This window comes from Podarcis bocagei, assembly GCF_964188305.1.
Source record: "Podarcis bocagei genome assembly, chromosome: 1".
Classification (NCBI taxonomy): domain Eukaryota; kingdom Metazoa; phylum Chordata; class Lepidosauria; order Squamata; family Lacertidae; genus Podarcis; species Podarcis bocagei.
The window spans coordinates 22,874,587-22,896,173 of NC_138125.1; the positions used below are offsets into that span (position 1 = coordinate 22,874,587).

The 21,587-nt window shown below is 43.9% G+C and overlaps 1 protein-coding gene across 7 annotated transcripts in view; it reads right to left on the bottom strand.

Moving 5' to 3' along the window:
- UNC79 (unc-79 homolog, NALCN channel complex subunit) overlaps positions 1-21,587 on the bottom strand; it is a 139,437-nt gene that overhangs the window by 83,596 nt on the left and 34,254 nt on the right. For 6 of the 7 annotated variants that reach the window (XM_081171841.1, XM_081171839.1, XM_081171840.1 and 3 more), the window contains 9 exons: positions 20,900-20,988; positions 18,604-18,644; positions 15,347-15,375; positions 11,089-11,318; positions 7,184-7,355; positions 6,026-6,256; positions 5,319-5,509; positions 3,520-3,643; positions 1,124-1,264 (listed from right to left, as the gene is read on the bottom strand). In XM_081171841.1, coding sequence (XP_081027967.1) covers positions 1,124-1,264; positions 3,520-3,643; positions 5,319-5,509; positions 6,026-6,256; positions 7,184-7,355; positions 11,089-11,318; positions 15,347-15,375; positions 18,604-18,644; positions 20,900-20,988 — 1,248 coding nt within the window. The remainder of the gene's footprint in view (positions 1-1,123; positions 1,265-3,519; positions 3,644-5,318; positions 5,510-6,025; positions 6,257-7,183; positions 7,356-11,088; positions 11,319-15,346; positions 15,376-18,603; positions 18,645-20,899; positions 20,989-21,587) is intronic. The other variant, XM_081171842.1, reaches the window with a different exon arrangement.

The following is a 21,587-nucleotide window of genomic DNA, read 5'->3' on the forward strand; positions in this document are numbered from 1 at the left end:
AGAACCCAACATGCACAAAATCAATGCTAAGCTCTTGTGGACTGACTAGCATGAAGCAAATACATCAACATTTTGCAACAGAAACAAGGAGACAGTTTATTTAAAGTAGGGTCGTCAAATGATTTGGGAGACATGCCCTGCCTTGCTTCTGTGCATTTAACAGCAGGCTTCTATGGAGCAAAACCTTTTTAAAAACAAAAAACAGCATGGAGATCATCATTATTACCTGCTATTGATCAAGCGGCACATTAGTTAAACATCATTTTAAAATAAAGAAAGAAAAAGGTGACAACAATATCTCAAAGGTATCTTCCCAGAAATCACACCTAAGCACATCTACAAAGTGGTTTAAAAATGTCTTACTGGGATTGATGAAGTATTTCTTAAAACGAAACTGTTCAGAGGCATAATACAGAGAAATATAGGTGCTCTGACTTAAATCATGTTAGAGTGATGTGACCGAGGGGCATGTAAGACGTGGGACACCATTTACACAATGTTTTTAAGTAAACAGCAAGCTCAAAGAACCTGGTCCCAATGGGGAACCTGGTAGAGGGAGAATTTAACCCTTTACTACCCACTGTGGTCCCAGCGGATTGGGCCCTAGGCACATGCTTTTTGTATTGGGAAGAAAGCTCCCATTCACACAAACAGATTTCCTTCCCTATGCAAATAGCAGGGATTGGGGAATAGGGCACTCCAGAATGGAACCCCAGCAAGTGGCAAAAGGTTGAAACCACTCAATGCACCTACCATTTACATTTAATTTTTTTAATTAAAAAAAAACACATTTGCACAAAAGTCTTTAAAAACCTATTACATTTATATACCGCCTTTCGTCTGAAGATCACAAGGTGGTTTACAACATAAAATTCCAAGGATGAAATTACATCCAACTTTGGTTGTGATCATAAACACATCTACATGCAATTAAGCCTCACCATGGTTTACTTCTCAGTAAGTGTGTTCAGTTTCAAACGCTACATGCTCTTGTGCCACTGAATTCAGTGGAGTTTAGAAAACAACACGCTACGTTTTCGCTGGATTTCACCAGCTGCCTTTGCCAAAAGAGGTGAGACATGCTTTTCCCTCTTATCATAAAGATAAACTGATAATGAATTACCCTTCGAGCTGCAAGGTTCCCAGTTAGTTCCGTTACTCTTGATTTCCTCTGATTTGCCAGCTCTTTTACAGAATTAACCCCATCAGAAAACATACTGATCAGTAGCTGAAGAGGGACCACAATGTCTAATTCAGACAACACCTAAAAGAGATAGAGAGAGAGTTCTCAGACCAAAAATGCAGTGAATGCTAATATTAGCACTAGGCCAAAATGAACAGTGAACTTAAGCAGGTATTTAACGTAGGGGTGCCAGAACTCACCATGAAAGCCTCCCTTGTTCTCTTATAATGGCATTGGTGCCCTCCTGAGAGATGCCAGAACTGAGTTACAATGAGTTCTGGCTGAAAAAATCCCTGGTTAGGAACCTCTGTAAGTTTTGACCCACTGTCAGAAGCTGTTGGGAGTTAAAAATGGAGCATTTGGGGTCATCTGAACCTGCCTAGTGTGATAATATCATGCATACATGGCTTTCAACACCAGGGGCTGGAGTGCACTGGGTCCAGACGAAGCTGTATTGTGCACACAGCCTAAGGCTGCTGCCTCAGGTGCCTGAAGCTGTATTATCCCCATATTGTGGAAGAGGAGGTAACAAGACTGAAGGGTAGTGACTTAGAATCATAGAGTTGGAAGGGACCCTGAGAGTCATCTAGTCCATCTCCCTGCAATGCAAGAATCTCAACATGCTTGTCAGGTTTCAGTGAATTCTGATCCTCCCCTCCTCCCCTCACGGCAGACAGCCAAGGAAGTAGACAAGGAAGCTCTTACCGAGTCTTTATTTAATATTCACAGTGAGAGGCCTCTGTACGCTGCCTCTTGGGTTAATGGCATTGCTCCAACTGAGTTCCTCCCTCACTTCCCCTTAAGATGGCCGCCAGGGACTAATTGTCTCTGAGTCCTTTGCTCTTCCACTTTCAATGCATGCCATGTTCTGGGAGAAGGGGTCAGAAATGCTCTCCAGTGATAACGTGTCAGCTGGCAGCTCTATCTCCTTCTCTTCTCCCAACACCTCCCAACTCTTCTGTTCACCTGTCTATGAGATGTGACCTTCCTCACACCACTGCTGTAATTTGATACTGCTTTCCTCTTCTTTGGAAGCTTCAGGAGGAGGGGGGACGGTCTCCACCATTCCTCCTCAGTCTCGCCCCCCCCCCTCAGACCAGTCCCTGACAATGCTGCTTATAGCTCTTGAGATATGAAGTGGAATTTTCTTCCTGGCTCGCAGGCACGTGCTTCGCTTACAGCAAGCTCTTACCACCCAGAGGCGGCATGTCCTGTTTGTCAGGAGCTCAGCCTACACTCGAGTAGGACCCTGGCAGAGACACATGCCCGACTGGCATGTTCTCTCCCTCCTGGTCGATCGTTCGGGAGCTTCAAAAGCTTTCTTCAACCTGAACATCACAGCGACCGATGCCAACCGACCCCGGCACACTTAGGGATCCGCAGAGTTTGCGCATCAAGCGTAACAGACCTCGGCAACGCAGCATTTTGGCTAATCTACTTTATTTACATATAAACATACATGAAGCACTGCAACATGGCTTCCTCTCTCTCTAGCATCAGACAGCAAAGAGAAAAAGAACAAAGGACAATAGTTCCACTTCATAGAACACAGTAACACAAACATCCTGTCTCCGTCACTTCCCACTCTGTGGAGTAGAGTCAAAACATATACTGTCATGTGAAAGACAACAATCCCATGACTGCAATCATGGAGCAGGAATTCTAACACTGTTTCGGTGACAGGGGAGAAGCGGGATGTGCCGCCCCACTAGCTCACCCCTGTCGAAGCCTCGCTTACCCAGGTCACATGGTGGCACCTGCAAGATATAACCAGAAGCTGCTGCCACTTCTCTGCTAGCAGCAAGGCAGGGCACCTGTGGGGGGGGGGACTGTCTCTGGGGGTTCTTCCACCCAAGGAAGCTGCCTCAGCATGCCTCGTGAGCAGGCAGGCCCTGCTACCCCCCCCCAATACAGCAATGGGTTTACAAAGCAGACGAAATCTCTGCTTGGGAAGGCAGGCTGAAAATCCAATAAATACTGATACGTAAAAGCCATGCTGCTGCTAAGAGAGTGTTAATAAAATAATAATGATAATTATTTTATTATTTATACCCCACCCATCTGGCTGGGTTTCCCCAGCCGCTCTGGACGGCTTCCAGCAAAACAATAAAAACATAATAAAACATCAAACTTTTAAAACCTCCCAATACAGGGCTGCCTTCAGATGCCTTCTACAGCTCTTTATCTCCTTGAGATTTGATGGTAGGGCGTTCCACAAGGAGGGCGCCACTAACTATGGTAACTATGTTTAACTATGAGGGTTAGTGAATTATTATAATCCTGTTGGTACAGAGACAATGTTGACCTGATCATAGGAATGAAGGGGGAGCACTTACATGAAGCCAGAGTAAAGCCTGCTCTTGTACAGAAGAAGGATATCCCGTAAACCGACAGCTTATGAAGCCAAACATCTCCTCCATGGAAAAAGGGAGCGGGCACAGCTCAATATCAAACATTTTGCTACAAAGCACAAAAGACAAAAAGGGCTTATCAGTAAGTTCTTCTCGCAAGCTCTTTTCACAAAAGACCAAAAGTTGTACATAACATGAGAAGAACGAAACCTCTGTATTTGTTTAAACAAAATAAAAAAATTCCTTCCAGTAGCACGTCAGAGACCAACTAAGTTTTTTAGTGGTATGAGCTTTCATGTGCATGCACACTTCTTCAGATATGTATTTGTTTGTTTGTCAAACCTATAAATGGCCTTCAGGCAAAGGTGCCTCTCAATATAGTTTACTGCTATATGAAATAAAATACCTGCAGGTTCCGCTTTACAAACACAATGTGTTCTCTGGAATTCGTTCCTTAGGTAAGTGTTCGCATAACGAGTCAACAATTTCCATTGGTTCCTATGGGGAAATTTCTAATACATTCGCAACCACAGAATTTTGACACACACACACCCTGCCAAAGCAGGGGGAACCCAGACAAAAATGATCTCTGATTTGTCCAGTCTCTCCCCCCTCCCTGAGCCTACCAGCAAGAGGCAATCGAGAAGGGAAAGCATGCTTTCTGTCCAGGTATCTGAATCTGTGGTGCTCACAGTGAAGTTTGGGTACTAATACCTTATGTTCAGATAAGTGAATTTTCACAGAGTGGATTTTCATAAAGCGGGACCTGTGTGTCTAATGTTCCCTTCAACCAATAGTAAAAACCAGCATTAAATATTATTTTATAATATTTCTTGCCTGCCCTCCACAGTAAAATCCAGGGCAGATTGCCAAAACAGCATAATGCAAATTGAAAACCAAATAGAACTACTCATCCATATACAACAATCCTCAGATTAATCAGGTTAATCTGATGCATGAACCACCAACCCTGTCTCCATTCAATTTTAGAACCATGGACCATCTGTAGACATTTATGACTACAGAAAAACCATCAAAAGTGGTGAACAGGGCAAAGGACCCTCTGATCCCCTATAATTTGAGCACTGGCCCCAAATCAATTCTCCTGCTTATTGAAAAGAAACCACCTGTGCTTCACTCAATGGCTGAGAAGTAATGAGCATCCCAAATTTCACAACTGATGGATTTGAAGCTTAAAGCATTCCCTCTTCCACATTACAAGCCACTTCAGGGTGCCTCCAGATATGTGAAGCAATATATATAAATACAATGGACTAAAGAGTAACTATGGGACACAGGTGGCGCTGTGGGTTAAACCACAGAGCCTAGGGCTGGCTGATCAGAAGGTCGGCGGTTCGAATCCCTGCAACGGGGTGAGCTCCCATTGCTCGGTCCCTGCTCCTGCCCACCTAGCAGTTCAAAAGCACATCAAGTGCAAGTAGATAAATAGGTACTGCTCCGGTGGGAAGGCAAACGGCGTTTCCGTGTGCTGCTCTGGTTCGCCAGAAGAGACTTAGTCATGCTGGCCACATGACCTGGAAGCTGTCTGTGGACAAATGCTGGCTCCCTCAGCCTACAGAGCCAGATGAGCGCCACAACCCCAGAGTCGTCTGCAACTGGACCTAATGGTCAAGGGTACCTTTACCTTTACCTTTAAAGAGTAACTAACTTTGGCACTCTATTTTCGAAAGCCCAGGTGCCATTTTTCCCCCTCTGCAATTTGATTGACACATGCACAGAAGCCTCCACCAAGAGTTGGAAAGCTTCCACATCCTCCTACTTACCTTAATACTTCCCTGAACTCCTTCAGCTGATTGTCTGGCACCTCAGTCCTGATGGCTTCCAGCCATTCTGGCATAATGCAATCCCACACAGGTTGGTTGATTACATTGTATGGAATTAAGCACAGGATCCGGTTCAGACCTTCCTTCAACTGCGTCACCGTGCTGCAGGACTTGTCCCAGTATCCACCCACCTAAGGGAATTTATAGGGGGGAAAGACTTCATTAAGGACTCTTCCCCCCCCCCCCCTTCAAAATAGCCCAACACATACATGGCACCATGCAGTCATGAAACACTACTGAATAATCCACAACAGTACATTTTCTTCTCTCCTATAGCAAGAACAATGAAAGTGAAGCTAAACTCTGCAATTTGGGGTGGCCCAAAGAGCTTGTGGTGGCTTGTGCCCACTGGGACTTGGAGGACGGAAGGTAGAGAGGCCATGAGTAGGTGGAGCTCGTTCTTGATTTGCCCCCTCCCCCTCCCCCTCCCTGTTGAGTTCCAGAAAGGCAACACCGAGATTAAGGAGGTGCTGAATGGCAGCTCATAGTGCCACCCTCCAGAAAAAAAGAAGGAAGGGCAGGGGATTGGCTGGAAGCAGAGCGAGGTTGACAGGGCAACGCTCCATTCTCCCCAGTGGGTCAACCTCCACTCAGAACACAGTTCATAACAAGCTACTGACAGAAGAAAACATGGACAGACTCCTCACCCGTGCAAATTCCATCGGTTTAGGAAGGAGGCACATCACCATGACATCAAACCGGACATCGCACACTGTCTTCAGCCATTTGGTGACAAACTGGGGCTTGAGTTTCTCCACCAGGCTGCCAACTTCGTCATCCATCATGTAGGCTGTGGAATGGAACCACTGGAAGACCATGCTCACAAGCCGAGCCAAGCTCTCTGTGGGGGTGTTCTCGCTCGGGGTGCAAAGGCTTACCTGGAAAACATGTTTGGTTCAGAAGTCAGAGTAAGTTCCGGCTTTCTCTTGCAATCACTCTCATTGCAGTGGGAGGAAAGAGATGCGTTAGGATGTGTGCAACTGGAAAGTCTTTGGAAAAGACCACGAGGAGGGACAAGGCTGATATCAAGCTTGTGCAACACTACTTGGAAAAGCAGTGTGTGAATGTTAAACAAAGAAGCAACAGGCCCACTTAAACCCTCCTGGCCCTGCTAAGGTCTCAGATCAAGTAAGTTCTGCAGGTTTTGTAGCCTTCTCGGGAGTGGCACCCACACTGTGGAATGCCCTCCCACCAGATGTCAAAGAAAAAAACAACTACCAGACTTTTAGAAGACATCTGAAGGCAGCCCTGTTTAGGGAAGCTTTTAATGTTTGACGGACTATTGTATTTTAATCTTTTGTTAGAAGGAAACCCAGCCAGAAGGGTGGTGTATAAATAATAATAATAATTACTATTATTACTACTACTACTACTACTACTACAGTGGTGCCTCGCAAGACGAAATTAATTCGTTCCGCAAGTTTTGCCGTCTAGCGAATTTTTCGTCTTGCGAAGCACGGTTTTAACGGTTTAACAAAGTCGCGAGACGTTTTCGTCTTGCGAAGCAAACCCATAGGGAAATTCGTCTTGCGAGGCAAATCGAAAACGGAAAAACCTTTCGTCTAGCGAGTTTTTTGTCTTGCGAGGCGTCCGTCTTGCGGGGCACCACTGTACTACTACTATTATTATTATTATTATTTCCATAACCTACAAAACCTGTTTGAGAAGTGACTCTGGAAAATTATACAAAGTCTGTTTCATATCTGCTTTTCTAGACTATGTAGCTCTGCAATAAATTATAATATTATAGTAAGCTCTTTAGAATCCAAAGAAGAAGAGGAACGGGAAAAGCAAAAGAAACTCACCAAAAACCAAATTCCAAACTGGCTCAGAAGGCGCTGGTCGTTCTTGTCATCATCTTTGTTATCAAAGTCTGTGTTGTCCAAAGAATGATGTGAAGAGGATAAGCCCAGCTGTCTCCTGCGATTCAGCTCATACTCCCGTTGCTCTGCGTGGAGTTCAGCCTCCTTCAGCAAGCTAAACAACAACATCAGGTGTCTCTAAACAGATGCCAAAAATACAGCTGTGCACAAGGCCCCACATTTATTACTTTATGTTTTTCTGTGTTGCCTTTGATTTTATGGCAAACCCCTCCTCACAAGGCACATTCTACAAAAAAATAAAATTCAAGTGTATACAGTATCATGTTTCAAGAAAAGCAGCAATTTAAAGGAGCAGTCTCTAAGATAATTCATGGGCTGCCAACCCACCCTTACTGAAAAATTTACTAGAAACAAATCAAGACACTTTCGAATTATCACCAATATAAATCTTCAGAGACAGGGTTGGGGAGTCAGTAGCCATCCAGATGTTGTTGGACTACAACTTCCATCAGCCCCAACCAGCACAGCCAATGGTCAGAGGTGATGGGAGTTGTAGTCCAACACCATCTGGAAGGCCACAAGTCTCCCACCCCTGCTGCAAGAGAAAGCGCAGCTTGAAAAGTGGGTTTATTCTGAGTCTGCTTAAAAACATGCACTGATGGGGTCATATGCATAACATCTGGGAGGAAATTATATATCCATGGGGCTTTATCTCTGATTGATCTTATAGGCAGGTTGACAAGCAGGACCTCTGAAGCTGATCTCAGGATGCGGGCAATCTCATTATTAGTAAAAGCAGTCCATTAAGTAACCTGTTCTCATGCCATATATATTCCTTGATTATGCTACATTGCAAACTGTAGGAGCTCATCTGGTGTATTATTGTCCATGAATTGTTTTATGGAGACATCTACTTTACAAAGTGGGAAGCGGGTGGCGCTGTGGGTTAAACCACAGAGCCTAGGGCTTGCTGATCAGAAGGTTGGCACTTCGAATCCCCATGACAGAGTGAGCTCCCGTTGCTCAGTCCCTGCTCCTGCCAGCCTAGCAGTTCGAAAGCGTGTCAAAGTGCAAGTAGATAAATAGGTACCACTCCGGCGGGAAGGTAAATGGTGTTTCCGTGCGCTGCTCTGGTTCGCCAGAAGTGGCTTAGTCATGCTGGCCACATGACCCGGAAGCTGTACCCCGGCTCCCTTGGCCAATAAAGCGAGATGAGCGCCGCAACCCCAGAGTTGGCCATGACTGGACCTAATGGTCAGGGGTCCCTTTACCTTTACCTTTACTTTACAAAGTACCAGAGGCAGAAGGTTAAGCAGTGGAGAACAAGTAGCTCCAGACCCTTGGTGCTGCTAATATAGATTATGCTCATCTCTATGTGTTCATTATTCTCCACATAGCATAATTATTTGGACAGCCACTTTTAGGTCCTGAGTGGCCCGACTTCAGATTACTGCTCAGCTGTGAAGCTCACGGTGTGATCAAAAGCCAACCCCTCTGGGTTGCATCCAACTAAGTCAGAACTCAGAGCAGGCCCATTGGAATCAACAAGCGTTTGTTGGCAGGACCAGCTTAGGCCTATTGCTTCTACTAAGTCAGAGAACTCTCTGTCTGATCTGAACCTAACTCAAAGGGTTGTTGTAAGGCAAAAATAGGTTTCCCTGAGCTCGCTAAAGGAAGGGGTTGAATTATTAAGTTAAATTAAATTATTCAACGTGTAATAAACTGAGAAACTCCTCTTATATGTTACTTTAAATAAAATTTTAAAATAGCAATGCAACAAATGGAAACACATCAAATGTAAGTAAACCAGTTTGTTAGACAGGAAGCTCCTAGTGCTGGTCAGTAATTGATCTTCTGCTGTAAACTACAAGTTGAATGACACTTGATGTCTCGCATTTCAGGGGGGCAATTTTCCTGGTTTGCTCATCTCGTCTCGCTATGTTTCATCCCTGCAGAGGGAGCGACATAATCACGTGGGCAGGGCTGTTCTCCCCTTTCTCCTCCCCCTCATGTTCACTTTCAGTCCAAAAGCCATCGCTCTAATTTTATTGCTTCCTGCAAGTTGTTTCTTCAAAGGAATGAGGGAAAGCAGCAGTTGAAACTGACAAACTGCAATAGTCAAAGGCTTTATTAATTCCTTCTCCTCACCTCCCCTTCTCCAGGCATCTGAAACAGCTGCTTAAATTCATTGTTTCCTGAAGCAGTTACCTCCTATCTACTTTCAGTACCATACTTTCTCTCCCCCCCCCCTCTTTTTTACACTTTTTAATTAGTGAGAACGCACCTACATTTCCTTCTCTTTTCTTAAGTGTTATTTTGCACCCGCTGAAGTGAAATAGCAGGAATTAAAAATAAAATGAAACAAATTAGCGCCTGCAGCCCAAGGGAAGAAGTTTGTGGGGTTTATCCAGTCTCCTCCCTCCTGCTGAGCTTTGAAAGGATAATTGGGTTAAGCAGAGAATAGCATTGCACAATCAAAATATGGATACTGGGGATAAATTATAGGGTGGCGTTTAGGCTGCTGAAAAGCTTTGCCGCATCAGGAGATGCTGCCCATTTGTTCTGAAGGGATAGCAGCCAACATGACGCTCTCAGGATGTTGTCAGACTACAACTCCCATCTCCCCTGCTCATTAGCCATGCTGCTTTGGGCTGCTGGGAGATGAAGTCCAGCAACATTTTGGGACAGCTTAAGGTAAAGGACCCCTGGACAGTTAAGTCCAGTCAAAGGCGACTATGGGGTGCAGCGCTCATCTCGCTTTCAGGTCGAGGGAGCCAGCGTTTCTCCACAGACAGCTTTCTGGGTCATGTGGCCAGCATGATTAAACCACTTCTGGCACATCGGAACACCATGATGGAAACCAAAGCACACAGAAATGCTGTTTGCCCTCCTGCCTGTTAATAATAATAATAATAATAATAATAATAATAATAATAATAATAATAATAATAATAATAATAATAATAATTTACTATTTATAGCCCACCCATCTGGCTGAGTTTCCCCAGCCATTCTAGGCGGCTTCCAATCATGTGTTAAAAACAATACAGCATTAAATATTAAAAATGTCCCTAAACAGGGCTACCTTCAGATGTCTTTTAAAGAGAAGATAGCTGCTTATTTCCTTCACATCTGAAGGGAGGGTGTTCCACAGGGCTGGCGCCACTACCAAGAAGGCCCTGTGTCTGGTTCCCTGTAACCTCACTTCTCACAATGAGGGAACCGCCAGAAGGCCCTCGGCGCTGGATCTCAGTGTCCGGGCTGAACGATGGGGGTGGAGACGCTCCTTCAGGTATACAGGACCAAGGCCATTTAGGGCTTTAAAGGTCATCACCAACACTTTGAATTGTGCTCGGAAACGTACTGGGAACCAATGCAGATCTCTCAGGACCGGTGTTATGTGGTCCCGGCGGCCACTCCCAGTTACCAGTTTAGCTGCGGCATTCTGGATTAATTACAGTTTCCGGGTCACCTTCAAAGGCAGCCCCATGTAGGGCACCTTGCAGTAGTCCAAGCGGGAGATAACTAGAGCATGCACCACTCTGGCAAGACAGTCCGCAGGCAGGTAGGGTCTCAGCCTGTGTACCAGGTGGAGCTGATAGACAGCCGCCCTGGAAACAGAATTAAGCACTGGTGTGCTTTTGAACTGCTAGGTTGGCAGAAGCTGGGACAAAGCAATGGGAGTTCACCCCATTGCAGGGATTTGAACCACCAACCTTTTGTTTGGCAAGCCCAAGAGACTCAGTGGTTTGGACCACAGCGCCACCCGCTACCATGTTGAACTCTAAGAGCTTAGAATGATTTCCATGCATGGATGGAAGAGGGAACGGGACAGACAAGAGCAGGATTTGGGTTCCGCGTGTGTTCATCTGCCTGCTGTGGGTTACCTGATAACAGCTTCCACAGTACAAACAAGCTCCTCAGCCCCACACTCCCGAGTGTTGATAGGAGGCGGCGATGTCTGGTAGAGATGTGTCTCGGCCGTTGCCCCAACTTCACTACTGTGGTGGTTGGAGTGGCATCGTTTGCAGTAGCGCACCGGCCTGTTCCCATGGCGACCGCAGCAGCCGGCAGAGAAACACGTGACAACAGCCCTCCTAACATGCGAGCTACAGTTCTGGAAAGAAGCAATGTAAGTGCCATTAAGCCCATCATGGTGACTGAGAGGAAGAATCAAAGAGCTATCTATTCAAAGAATTAGCAGCTTATCCAGCAGGAGGGAGAGAAACGCATAGGTGTGTAGTTTGAATTTTAGGTAAAGGTAAAGGGACCCCTGACCATTAAGTCCAGTCGCGGATGACTCTGGGGTTGCGGCGCTCATCTCGCTTTATTGGCCAAGGAAGCCGGTGTTTGTCCACAGACAGCTTCCGGGTCATGTGGCCAGCATAACTAAGCCGCTTCTGGAGAACCAGAGCAGCGCATGGAAACGCCGTTTACCTTCCTGCCAGAGCGGTACCTATTTATCTACTTGCACTCTGATGTGCTTTCAAACTGCTAGGTTGGGAGGAGAATTTTACTTGGATGTGATTTGGTGAAATCGGCTGGCTTGACTTCTGTGAAATGGGCGTTCTGCAGGAGCAGAACATGGGTTTCAAATGATTGGCTTTTTTAGCAGCCATTTTGTGACTGGCTATGCCCTCCCACGTGGCACCCATTTTGTGGCAACACACAGCACTTTTGCAAAATTCCAAGTGTGCCCTCCAAAACACTAAATCATACCCCTGGTCAATGTGTGCATTATAAAAGATGGTTGGTGAATACTTACTATAAATAACGTCACTTAAGTTCATCTTATCAAAATCAGTAGGGCTTATTTCAGAGAAAATAAGCTTAGGATGGCACATGGTATTAATGCAAGTGAATTCCAATTCTTTTGGAGGGTGTATATATTTCAGTTTTAGGGACATGGAATCTTACACTGCTTCTGTTGTCAAATGCATATGTTTTATGAGATTATTACATTGGCATTTTCTCCTTTTTATAGCACATGGTAAAATGAGGACCCTTCAGCATTCTGCTCCCAGGCTTCTCAGTCAAGATCTGCACTAAACATTTAAAACATATTCAACACACATTTAAGGCATCTGAGTTCCCCCCAAATAATTCTGGGAGCTGCAAGTTGTTAAAGGCGCAGGAAATGGTAACTTTGTGAGGGGAAAAACTACAATTCCTAGGATTATCTGGGCAAAGTAATGTGGTTTATGTGTGTGCTGAATATGCTTTGAATGTATAGTGTGGAACTACTGTGATGACTTAAGAAAGCCCAGAGCGCAGGAGGTAACTGGCTCTACTCCCTGGGCCACCATTTTGCAACTGGCTGCTCCCACAATTTCATACATGGCTCAGCTTGGTTGGTGTTGAGGTACTATTTTTAAAATATATATATATATAAAGAAGACCCCACAAGTCTGCCATACACAATGAAACAAGGAACTGTGAACAAGATATCTCATTTCCTCTTGCCATCTTCAGTCTCCTGCTCTAGGGTGGATTCTAGACACATATAAAAAAAAACACTGTGAAAATGCTTTTTAAAAACCCTTTTGAAAAATATATTGAATTTGCCATAAGCTCCACCTTTAGCGCCCCCCCAACCCGCAAAGGAACCCACTAACGGGCTCCGAAGCGAAGAGGGGGAAGTGGCGCGGTGCTGTGAGTTAACTGCTATTTCCGTGGAGCGCAGCCGCATAGCCGTTGCCGGAGAGCGCTGCCTTTTTCCTGGGAAAATTTGGCATCTAAAGTAACCATCCGTGAGTACTTAAACATTGAACAATTGGACTTCAAATAAGAACTGGCGATTAGAAAGGAATTGGACTTAAAAATTTACCTTAATTTGATACTGAAACGGAAAGGTCTAAACAGGAAGTCAGCCTTCCGTTTCCTTGTAGTCAGAAGAAAGCAAAGACAACGTAAACCAGAGCTTAGAAAATTACTTTTGAAGGATTGGTTTTCACCATTTAAAAGAGTTGAACCCCCTTTCGGTAGCAGGAGAAGAAGGGGGGTCTTTTTTGGACTGTTTAAACCTGCAGAAGTGAGTTTAAAGTAAAGTAACTTTCCACCGTCCTGACCCTGGAGCGGGGTGTCAGAATTGATGTTTTGAAGCTCATTGACCAGAGACAAATGTTTTTGACAGATAGTTAAAAGAAGAGTAACATTGTGATTCCAGTGTTTCCTTTCGCATTTTAAAGGAACAAATATTGACAAAATATCTTTAAAAAAGAGACTTTGTTGCTATTGTCCTTAAAAGAAAGAACAATCAGAAGTTTCCCCCTAGAGGGGGACTGTGAAACTGTAACCAATTTTAGGGAGCTTGCAGCTGCCAGATTACAACTGTGGGAAAGGACTTGTGACCTTGCAGGACAATGTTTTCAGAAGCACTGTTGGGTGCTTTCTGTAAAATAAATGCCCTATTGGATCAGTTAAGTCAGAAGACGGATTTGATGACTAACGCGGCCAGAACATTTGAACAGGTAGTGGGAAATTATATGGAGCCCACCCAGGGACTTCAACAGGAGTGTGTCCTGACAGAGCAGAGGATAGAAGAGGATGTTGCAGAATCTTGGGCGTCAGAGATGGAGGGACTTTTGGCCAAGCAGGAAAATGAGCTTTTGGATTTGACAAATGAACTTGGAAAAAACCAGATTTGGAAAGACAAAGTTTGAATTGATTTGGAAATGGGGGGTTGGACTGACCCCCCTTATGCAGGGATGTTTGGACTTTCCGAGTCTGGCAATGGGCCATCAGAGGTTTGGAGCTGTTGGGACTTCCAATTTTGGAGGGAATTTGAAATATGTCTTAAAATACCACATGGAGTCTAGTCTGGACTATGGGAAAGGGGCTGATTTGTTGAAAAGGGTCAAAAACACTACTAAGCTGGAGTTCCCACGAGTGAAAGGAAAATATGAAGAAGAGCTGTGGAAGGGACATGGAAGGTATTTGAAGGCCTCGGATATAAGATCACCAGGTTAATGTGCCAGACTAATGGGATAAAAAGGACTGGCAATCCCGGGACCGGGGGGAGGGGACGCTGGAAGAAGATTGGATTGTTTTTATTCTCTTTTTATCATTAGAAATGTTTTATGAACGATGGAAAAATGTTGAAATGAAATTACTTGGCTCTTGTAAAAATGTTTAAAGAATTAGGTAAAAAGGTAATGGTTATGAGAAGCTGGTAAAAATAAGATTTAAGTTTTAAGTTTTAAGGTTTTTTATAAGATAAGATGAAAATAGAGTAAGGTAATGTAATGACAGAATATTATGAATTATGGAAAGGATTTGCTGTGACAATTATTAATCAAGATACAAGAGATGGGAGGAGGAGGAGGTTATGGAAAGAAGGTAATGAAAGTGGAGAATTTGAAAATGATGGTTTTATTTTTTATTTTTATTTTTCTGTTTTTGTCTTTTTTCTTTGTAATTTAAAAAAAAAATCTTTTTTCAATAAATATCATTTTTTAAAAAAATGAATTTGCCATAAGCTCACCATCGCCATCTAGTGTCAATTTCGTATAATGCCCTTAAAACACACTTAAAATGTTGTATTTGCAGCTGTACAGCTGTGTCCTAGGTCTAATTGTGCCACAATTCCTTTATGTCATGGCATACGGTAGGGAAAGGTAAGCAGTGCCTTGATCTTGTGTTGTTGTTTTTAAAATAAGAAGGCCATATTTTGATAGAATAGTAGTGACAACTCCAAGGTGCAAAGCCTGGCTGAAGCAATTCCAGTCTGAGCAAACGAGAACAAATTGTTCATTTGGGGAGCTAAAAGGAATCACTAGATGAGAGTAAATTTGTAAGCATGCTTCATTTTGTTCTGCTGAAGCCTTTAAATTATCCTTGTAATCTCCATTCATTCCTACAGGCCTCGTGCCACAGCAATTATTTGTGGATTGCACTCACACTGAACTGCGCAAGGTGAAATGAATGGCAACAAGGCAGCACTTGAAAATAGCCACTGAATATCAACGCCCAGTAATCAGAAGCACAATGTCAACACGTTCCAGCAACATTCCACAGACTCCATCTCTTAACCAAAAACGACGACAATGGGAGAATATTTGCACTGTGTGTGACGACGAGATGAAATCACAGACAAAAATAAAAAGCTGAGAGTGATGCCCCATCACATAGATGGAAGAGTCTTACCTTCTTTTGACATATAGCAGAAATTTCGGCTGTAATGGGAAGGTAAACGGAATATCAAAACAGTTATGATCACTCCTTTAACAGGCTGATCTGGGGCCTTACAAGATATTCTAGAGAAAATGGAATTATGAGGTGGTGATAGTGTGACCATCAAAAATCTTGTTTGCCTGTTCAGCACATTTATGTCTCCTAATAGCAGTTTCTGGGGATCGTGAACAGGAGAGTTGTATTGCACTAATGCCTCCATTTACATAGATGTCTGGCTGGAGACTTTGAGAACAGAATGCTGGACTAGATGGGCCTCTGGTTTGATCCAGGAAACAGACCACTAGCCATACAGAACACTTCCAGAATGAGGCACCTCCTGTAGTTCTGTTTGCAAAGCTAAGCAGGTTTAGACGTCTAGAATGAGACGTCTTTTGTAATTCAGAGCTTTTTCCTCTTACAGTTCTAAAACATGGCAGGTGTTCCCTGCTTCCCACCTGCGTGGAAATGGTAAATGATTCTGGCCAGTCCAACACAAGGAGTAGTAACATGACCCTGTTCATGCAGAGGTACATACAGAGGTTCATACAGAGGTAGAAGCCAGAGAATTCATCGGAGCAATATGCACAAGAAGAGATGCACAGATGGTAAAAGTAGTCTGAGCCAAGAGAAAAGCTGGAATAGAGAGTGCCACTAAATTCTGGGTTTGTAATAAATTGTTAGGCCTCCGTGGGGTAGAACTCCTGGCACCAGACTCAGGGCTTACTAGAATCTGGATTTCACCACAAGAAGCACTGGCCGAACTCGCAACAAATTACCCCCAAAATGTTCAGGGTTAGTGAAATACACAAGAACAAGATCAGCACCAGAGGGTGTCAAGGCCTAGCATTTGCCAGGTTCCAGAAAAGTGCTACCATTTCTGCTTTGCACAAAACACCCAATTCTGGAACCAGCACTGCATGAATATAATATAATATAATATAATATAATATAATATAATATAATATAATATAATATAATAGTATAGTATAGTATAATATAAATGCAGTGCTATTTTTCTAGAAAAAGAGGTGCCAGAACTCAACATGAACACCTCCCTCATTCTCTTAGAATGTCAATGGCACCCACCTGAGAGGTGCCGGAACCGAGTTCCAGTGAGTTCCGACTGAAAAAAGAGATGTGTGGCTCAGGCGCGCGGCAAGCCAGGCCCAGCATTCACCCCCCTCAGGGATGACACCCTGGGCGCCCTGCACCTGCCGCTCCCCCCTTCCTACGCCACCGTTCCAGCCTGTATTTGTTGCAATCAGAGCTGCTTCCTTTCTGCTGCTGTTCAGATTCCCGTGAGGAATACACGATTCATCTCACTGTGCACTATTTAATGTAAGTTATGTAACTTACATCACATTCATTTCAATGGAAAGCAAATGTTAAAACAATGTCAAAAACGTAACTACCGTATTTTTTGCTCTATAAGACTCACTTTTTTCTTCCTAAAAAGTAAGGGGAAATGTGTGTGCGTCTTATGGAGCGGATGCAGGCTGCACAGCTATCCCAGAAGCCAGAACAGTAAGAGGGATTGCTGTGCAGCGATCCCTCTTGCTGTTCTGGCTTCTGAGATTCAGAATATTTTTTTTCTTGTTTTCCTCCTCCAAAAACTAGGTGCGTCTTATGGTCTGGTGCGTCTTATGGTCTGGTGCGTCTTATAGAGCGAAAAATTCAGTAATTGTGTCCCTAACATCAATCTACAAATGGCTGACATTGAAGCTGCTCCCACGAGGAATAGTCCCACTGATTCTCTGCGACCAATTCCAGTCAGGCTGGCAGACAGCAGTCCTGAACACCCTTCAGAAACTGGGTTTTGCCCCTCAAACCCTTCTAAGTCTGGGCTTGGGCCAGGCAAAAGCTACAGTCAGGCAAAGAATCATAGACACCGAGAGACAATGGGACTGTTCAAGGTGCCCTGACTATAAAATTGGAGAAATCAAGAGATATATAGCCGTATCGGCAGCATATCTCATCTAAAAATGCAAGAAGGGCCTTTACACTTTCCAGAAGCTCGGCCCTACCCTCACCGGTCCTGGAAGGAGCCTTTTAAAAAGTCCCATATGCTCAGAGACTTTGCACCTGCCCATTGGGGGAGGTAGGAAGCCCAGAGCACTTGTTCTTTAGATGTCCCTTTTATGAAGAGGCACGTAGTAAGACCATTGATCCACTGCTGGTGAGGCTCACTGACCTCCCGGAAAAGCAAAAATTTGACCTTTTTCTGTTAGGCAAAGATCAGAAGATGGCCCGGATGGTCGCCAGATTCTGTGTACAGACCTGTAGGCGCAGACCACCTCCCAACTCAAACTAGTTCGTTAAGAAAATCCCCAAACTCGGTTCTATGGGTGACTCTGGATCGGTTCCTTGCGGTAGTTTATTGTTGTACTTTTTTAAAAAAAATTATTGCTGTACATTGTTTTAATTGTTTGTTTTTCTTCTGTGACTGTACCCCCAAGTGTGTTTTATAAGCTGGTCTCCAACCATAATAAATTATCTGTCTATCTAATTATGTATAGATGGTGGACTTAAAAGCAACAATGTGAATGAGTCATATTTGTTTGACTGATTTCCATTTTGGAAACTGAACTGCTGTTATTTCCGCTTCCTTTCCCACTTTTGTCTGTGTTATGTACTGAAGTTCTCACCCTGGGCCAGCAGGGGGATACTGTAGATAGTTATGCAAATAAGGTATCGAAAGTGACGTTCAGTGATTGGATAGTTACAGAAAGTGGTTACTGTTGCGTTGTAGTGGAGCTCTATATAAGCAGGCTGGCTGAACCCTTCAGTTCAGTTCAGTTCTGGCCTGTGAATAAACAAGAGCTGTTTGAAGAATCGCTGTGTCGTCTGATATGTTCACCCACAACTTAACAGTCTGAATTCTCTGGCATCTTTAATTTCAACTCTGATCATTCCTGAACTTATGTCAGCTCAAACCATTTGCCCATCTAGTCCAGTATCGCCTGTTCTGACTGGCAGCAGCTCTCCAGGGTCTCAAACAGAGGGTCTTCCCCATCACCTGCTGCCTGATTTTTTAAACTGGAGGTGCCGGGGATTTGAACTCGGGGCCTCCTGCATGCATGCCATGTTCTCTACCCCCAAGCTATGATACAGGGGCTTGGTTTGAATGACCTTTGAGCACCCTTAGAATCCCACAATTCTATGATTCTATAAAAACACCCATATCACGGTATTGCCATTAGTACTTGCTATCCAACTTTAAATGGTCTTACCTTGTGGTAAAAGAACATCAATCAACCATTCACTGTGATCCCTTAAAAGGAAAGGAAAGAATCAGAGTAGTTTATGATGTGTTTTCCCTACCACCACCACCAAAATAAAATAAAATAAAATATGAAAAAGCCATTTTTAAACTGCGCAGGCTGGGCTCCTCCTGATTATGGATCTCTGTAATTTTTACTTCTGAACTGGACTGCTTTGTCACATTGCATTTATCGCACATTACCGCTGTACTGATGTCAGGTCTGCTATGTTCTACCCATTTTTTGCAGCTTATATTGAAAATTCCCAATTAGATGAAGAAATACAGAGCACCTTTGACTATCCTCAGATGGCTACGGGTGTGATCCCAACATAAAAAGAGAACAAACAGCTCCACCATCTAATTCGCTTGTTCCTGCTTAAAAGCCAGACCTCCTAGCAAATTTAATTATTTTCACTTCAGGTTTAAATCAAAGATGACTTCAACACCAAGGTGACTTCTATAAAATTAAATTACCTTCCCCCCCTTCTGCAAATAGCCTCGCTGTGATGCCAAGGCCGCTATAAAGCAGCAGGCAAAAATAAGAAGTGCACATTCTGGTCTAATTTTTAGTAAATGTAAATTTCTTTGCCCTAAATTTTTATTATTATTGGACTCTGAAACTAAGGCAAAACGCTATCAAAGCGGTGAAGCCACGGTGTATTTTAAAATGTGCTTCTCTAAACTGCAACCCGCCAAACTGAACGGCAACCACTGTTACACTATTTTATTACACTATAAATATGCTCCCTTCTAAATGTCTCGCGGAAGGCAATAACAACGCCTTGTTGAGATGGAAAGTCGTGTTATCCCTTCCCTGTAATAACTGGTGCATGGAGAAGAAATACATGATTTTGTGCCAAAGTTTATAACCTAATCCTGTACAGCCAAGGTTGGATGGTAGATAGATTACTGCGATGCACTCTGTGTGGGGCTGCCCTTGATGTTGGTCCAGAGGTGCAGTTAGTATGAAAGGCAGTACCTTGAATGCTCACTGGGGCCAGCATGTTGTGCCGCTGCTCAAAGAATTGCACTGGTTGCCAACTGACTACCACATTTCAAGGTGCTAGTTCTGGTGTGTAATGTCTTATACAGCTTGGGACTAGGATACCTGAAATATTTTCTCAACCCTTATCTCAGTCACTGCACTCTGAAGATGAGGCCTCACACAGGTACAGGGGAACCTCAGTTTTTGAGCGTCTCGGAAGCCAAACATTTCGGAACCCAAATGCCGAAAACCTGGAAGTGATTGCTTCCGTTTTTGAACACACCTCAGAAGTCGAACGGATTCCAAGGCACGTTTCTCAATTTTCACCACTGAAATTGCGGACAGCCCTTTGCACCTCGGATGTCGAAGGTTTCAGAAACCAAACGGTCTTCCGGAATGGATTATGTTCGACAACCGAGGTTCCACTGTATCATCTTATCAGGAGGTCTCCTCTGTACAATATCAGAATTGGGGGCACCTACACTTTGGAATTTCGCCACACACAGACCCCGTTATATATTTAATAAATAAATGAAATGCCAGGTTTAGATGTGAGGAGGCCATATCAGACCCCCTCAGAGCCAAACTAGATGTGTTGCCCTGCACACAACTTTTTAGGGCTTGATTTAGATTGGGACCGTGATATGCAGGTAAGTTGTTGTTGTTATTGTTGTTTTTAAAAAAACCCTCTCTGCCCCTGCTGCAGTCCCATTTTCAGACCTCACGCCTCTGGGGATGTGTTTCAAAAGGCAGAGGGAATATTGTCCCCCCCAAGCTACAAAATCAGAAGTGACCTGAGCAATTTCTTGTGGATATAGGTTTCCATCAGAACAATTTGCTTTTCCCAGTTTGCCGTTGCTCATCTTGAACCAAAAATCCTTCCTTGCAACATCCGGCGAATCCCTTTTCTCCCTCTCCAAAGTAAACCGGGCTGTTTTGCAATCAGGAGACAGCAACTTCTGACAGCAAGAGTGGAACTGCCTCCAAACAAATCATTTCCTGTGATGCCACATGGACTTGGGTGTCTAATAAATCAGACTGGATTGGTTTACCATGCTCAATCATCAAATAGCATTTGCACTTACTTGCAAACGTGCCTTGATTTATTCTGATTTCTAGAAGTTTCAGTACTTAACCATTCAGCTTAAGAGAAAACTGTGTGGCTTTTGCTTTTGACTTAATTCAGGTTCCAAAGTTTTTGCATAGCTTTTTAGGATAGAGGTTTCTTAAGTTCACCATGATTCTTTTGGTTTGGTCGGCCTCTCTTAAGTCTACCCACCCTGCAATCCTCTGGCTGCATTCTTCACAAAGGTAGAGAGGGGGTGGTTTATCACCCAAAGCCACAGACAAGGAAGGGTCTATGCACATCTGAAACACACAGGAAGGACAGAATCAGTTTCTCTCCAGAAATGTGCTCTAGTCAGTGAACACAAATCCCCTGCATGTGACCAAAAAAACCACCACCTCATTGCTTCCACTGACGAAAGGGAATCTGTGTTCATGAGCCTCAAGCCTCTCTCAGGCATTCTTACCAGCTTTCTTTGTGCTTAGGTATGGGAAAGGCTCATCAATTAAGATGGCACAGGTGAGCTGAATGTTTTGTTTGGGATGTTGGAATTGCAGAGAAAGAAGACAGAATACTGTCATTGCTAATGGTTCAGAATAACGTATTAATGTTTGCAGAGCTCTCTGCGGAGAAAAATCAGTCACAAACTAAGCAGAGCTTCTGCACAAACAAGATTTGGGGTGGACAAGAATAGAAAAGGCTGTTAAACTACAAGACCGGATCCGCTTGTTTCTGAACTGAAATGTGGAAGCAACCTACTGGATGGAAGGGATGCGAGTAGGCTCTTTTAGAGCACGAGAGTCATTCAGGGTCATTGTTAACCCCTGATATGTAACTGCTCAGGAATCACAGGTTATGCCCTGATATCAACATAGGAAATGGGTGGTACTACTCATGGTTG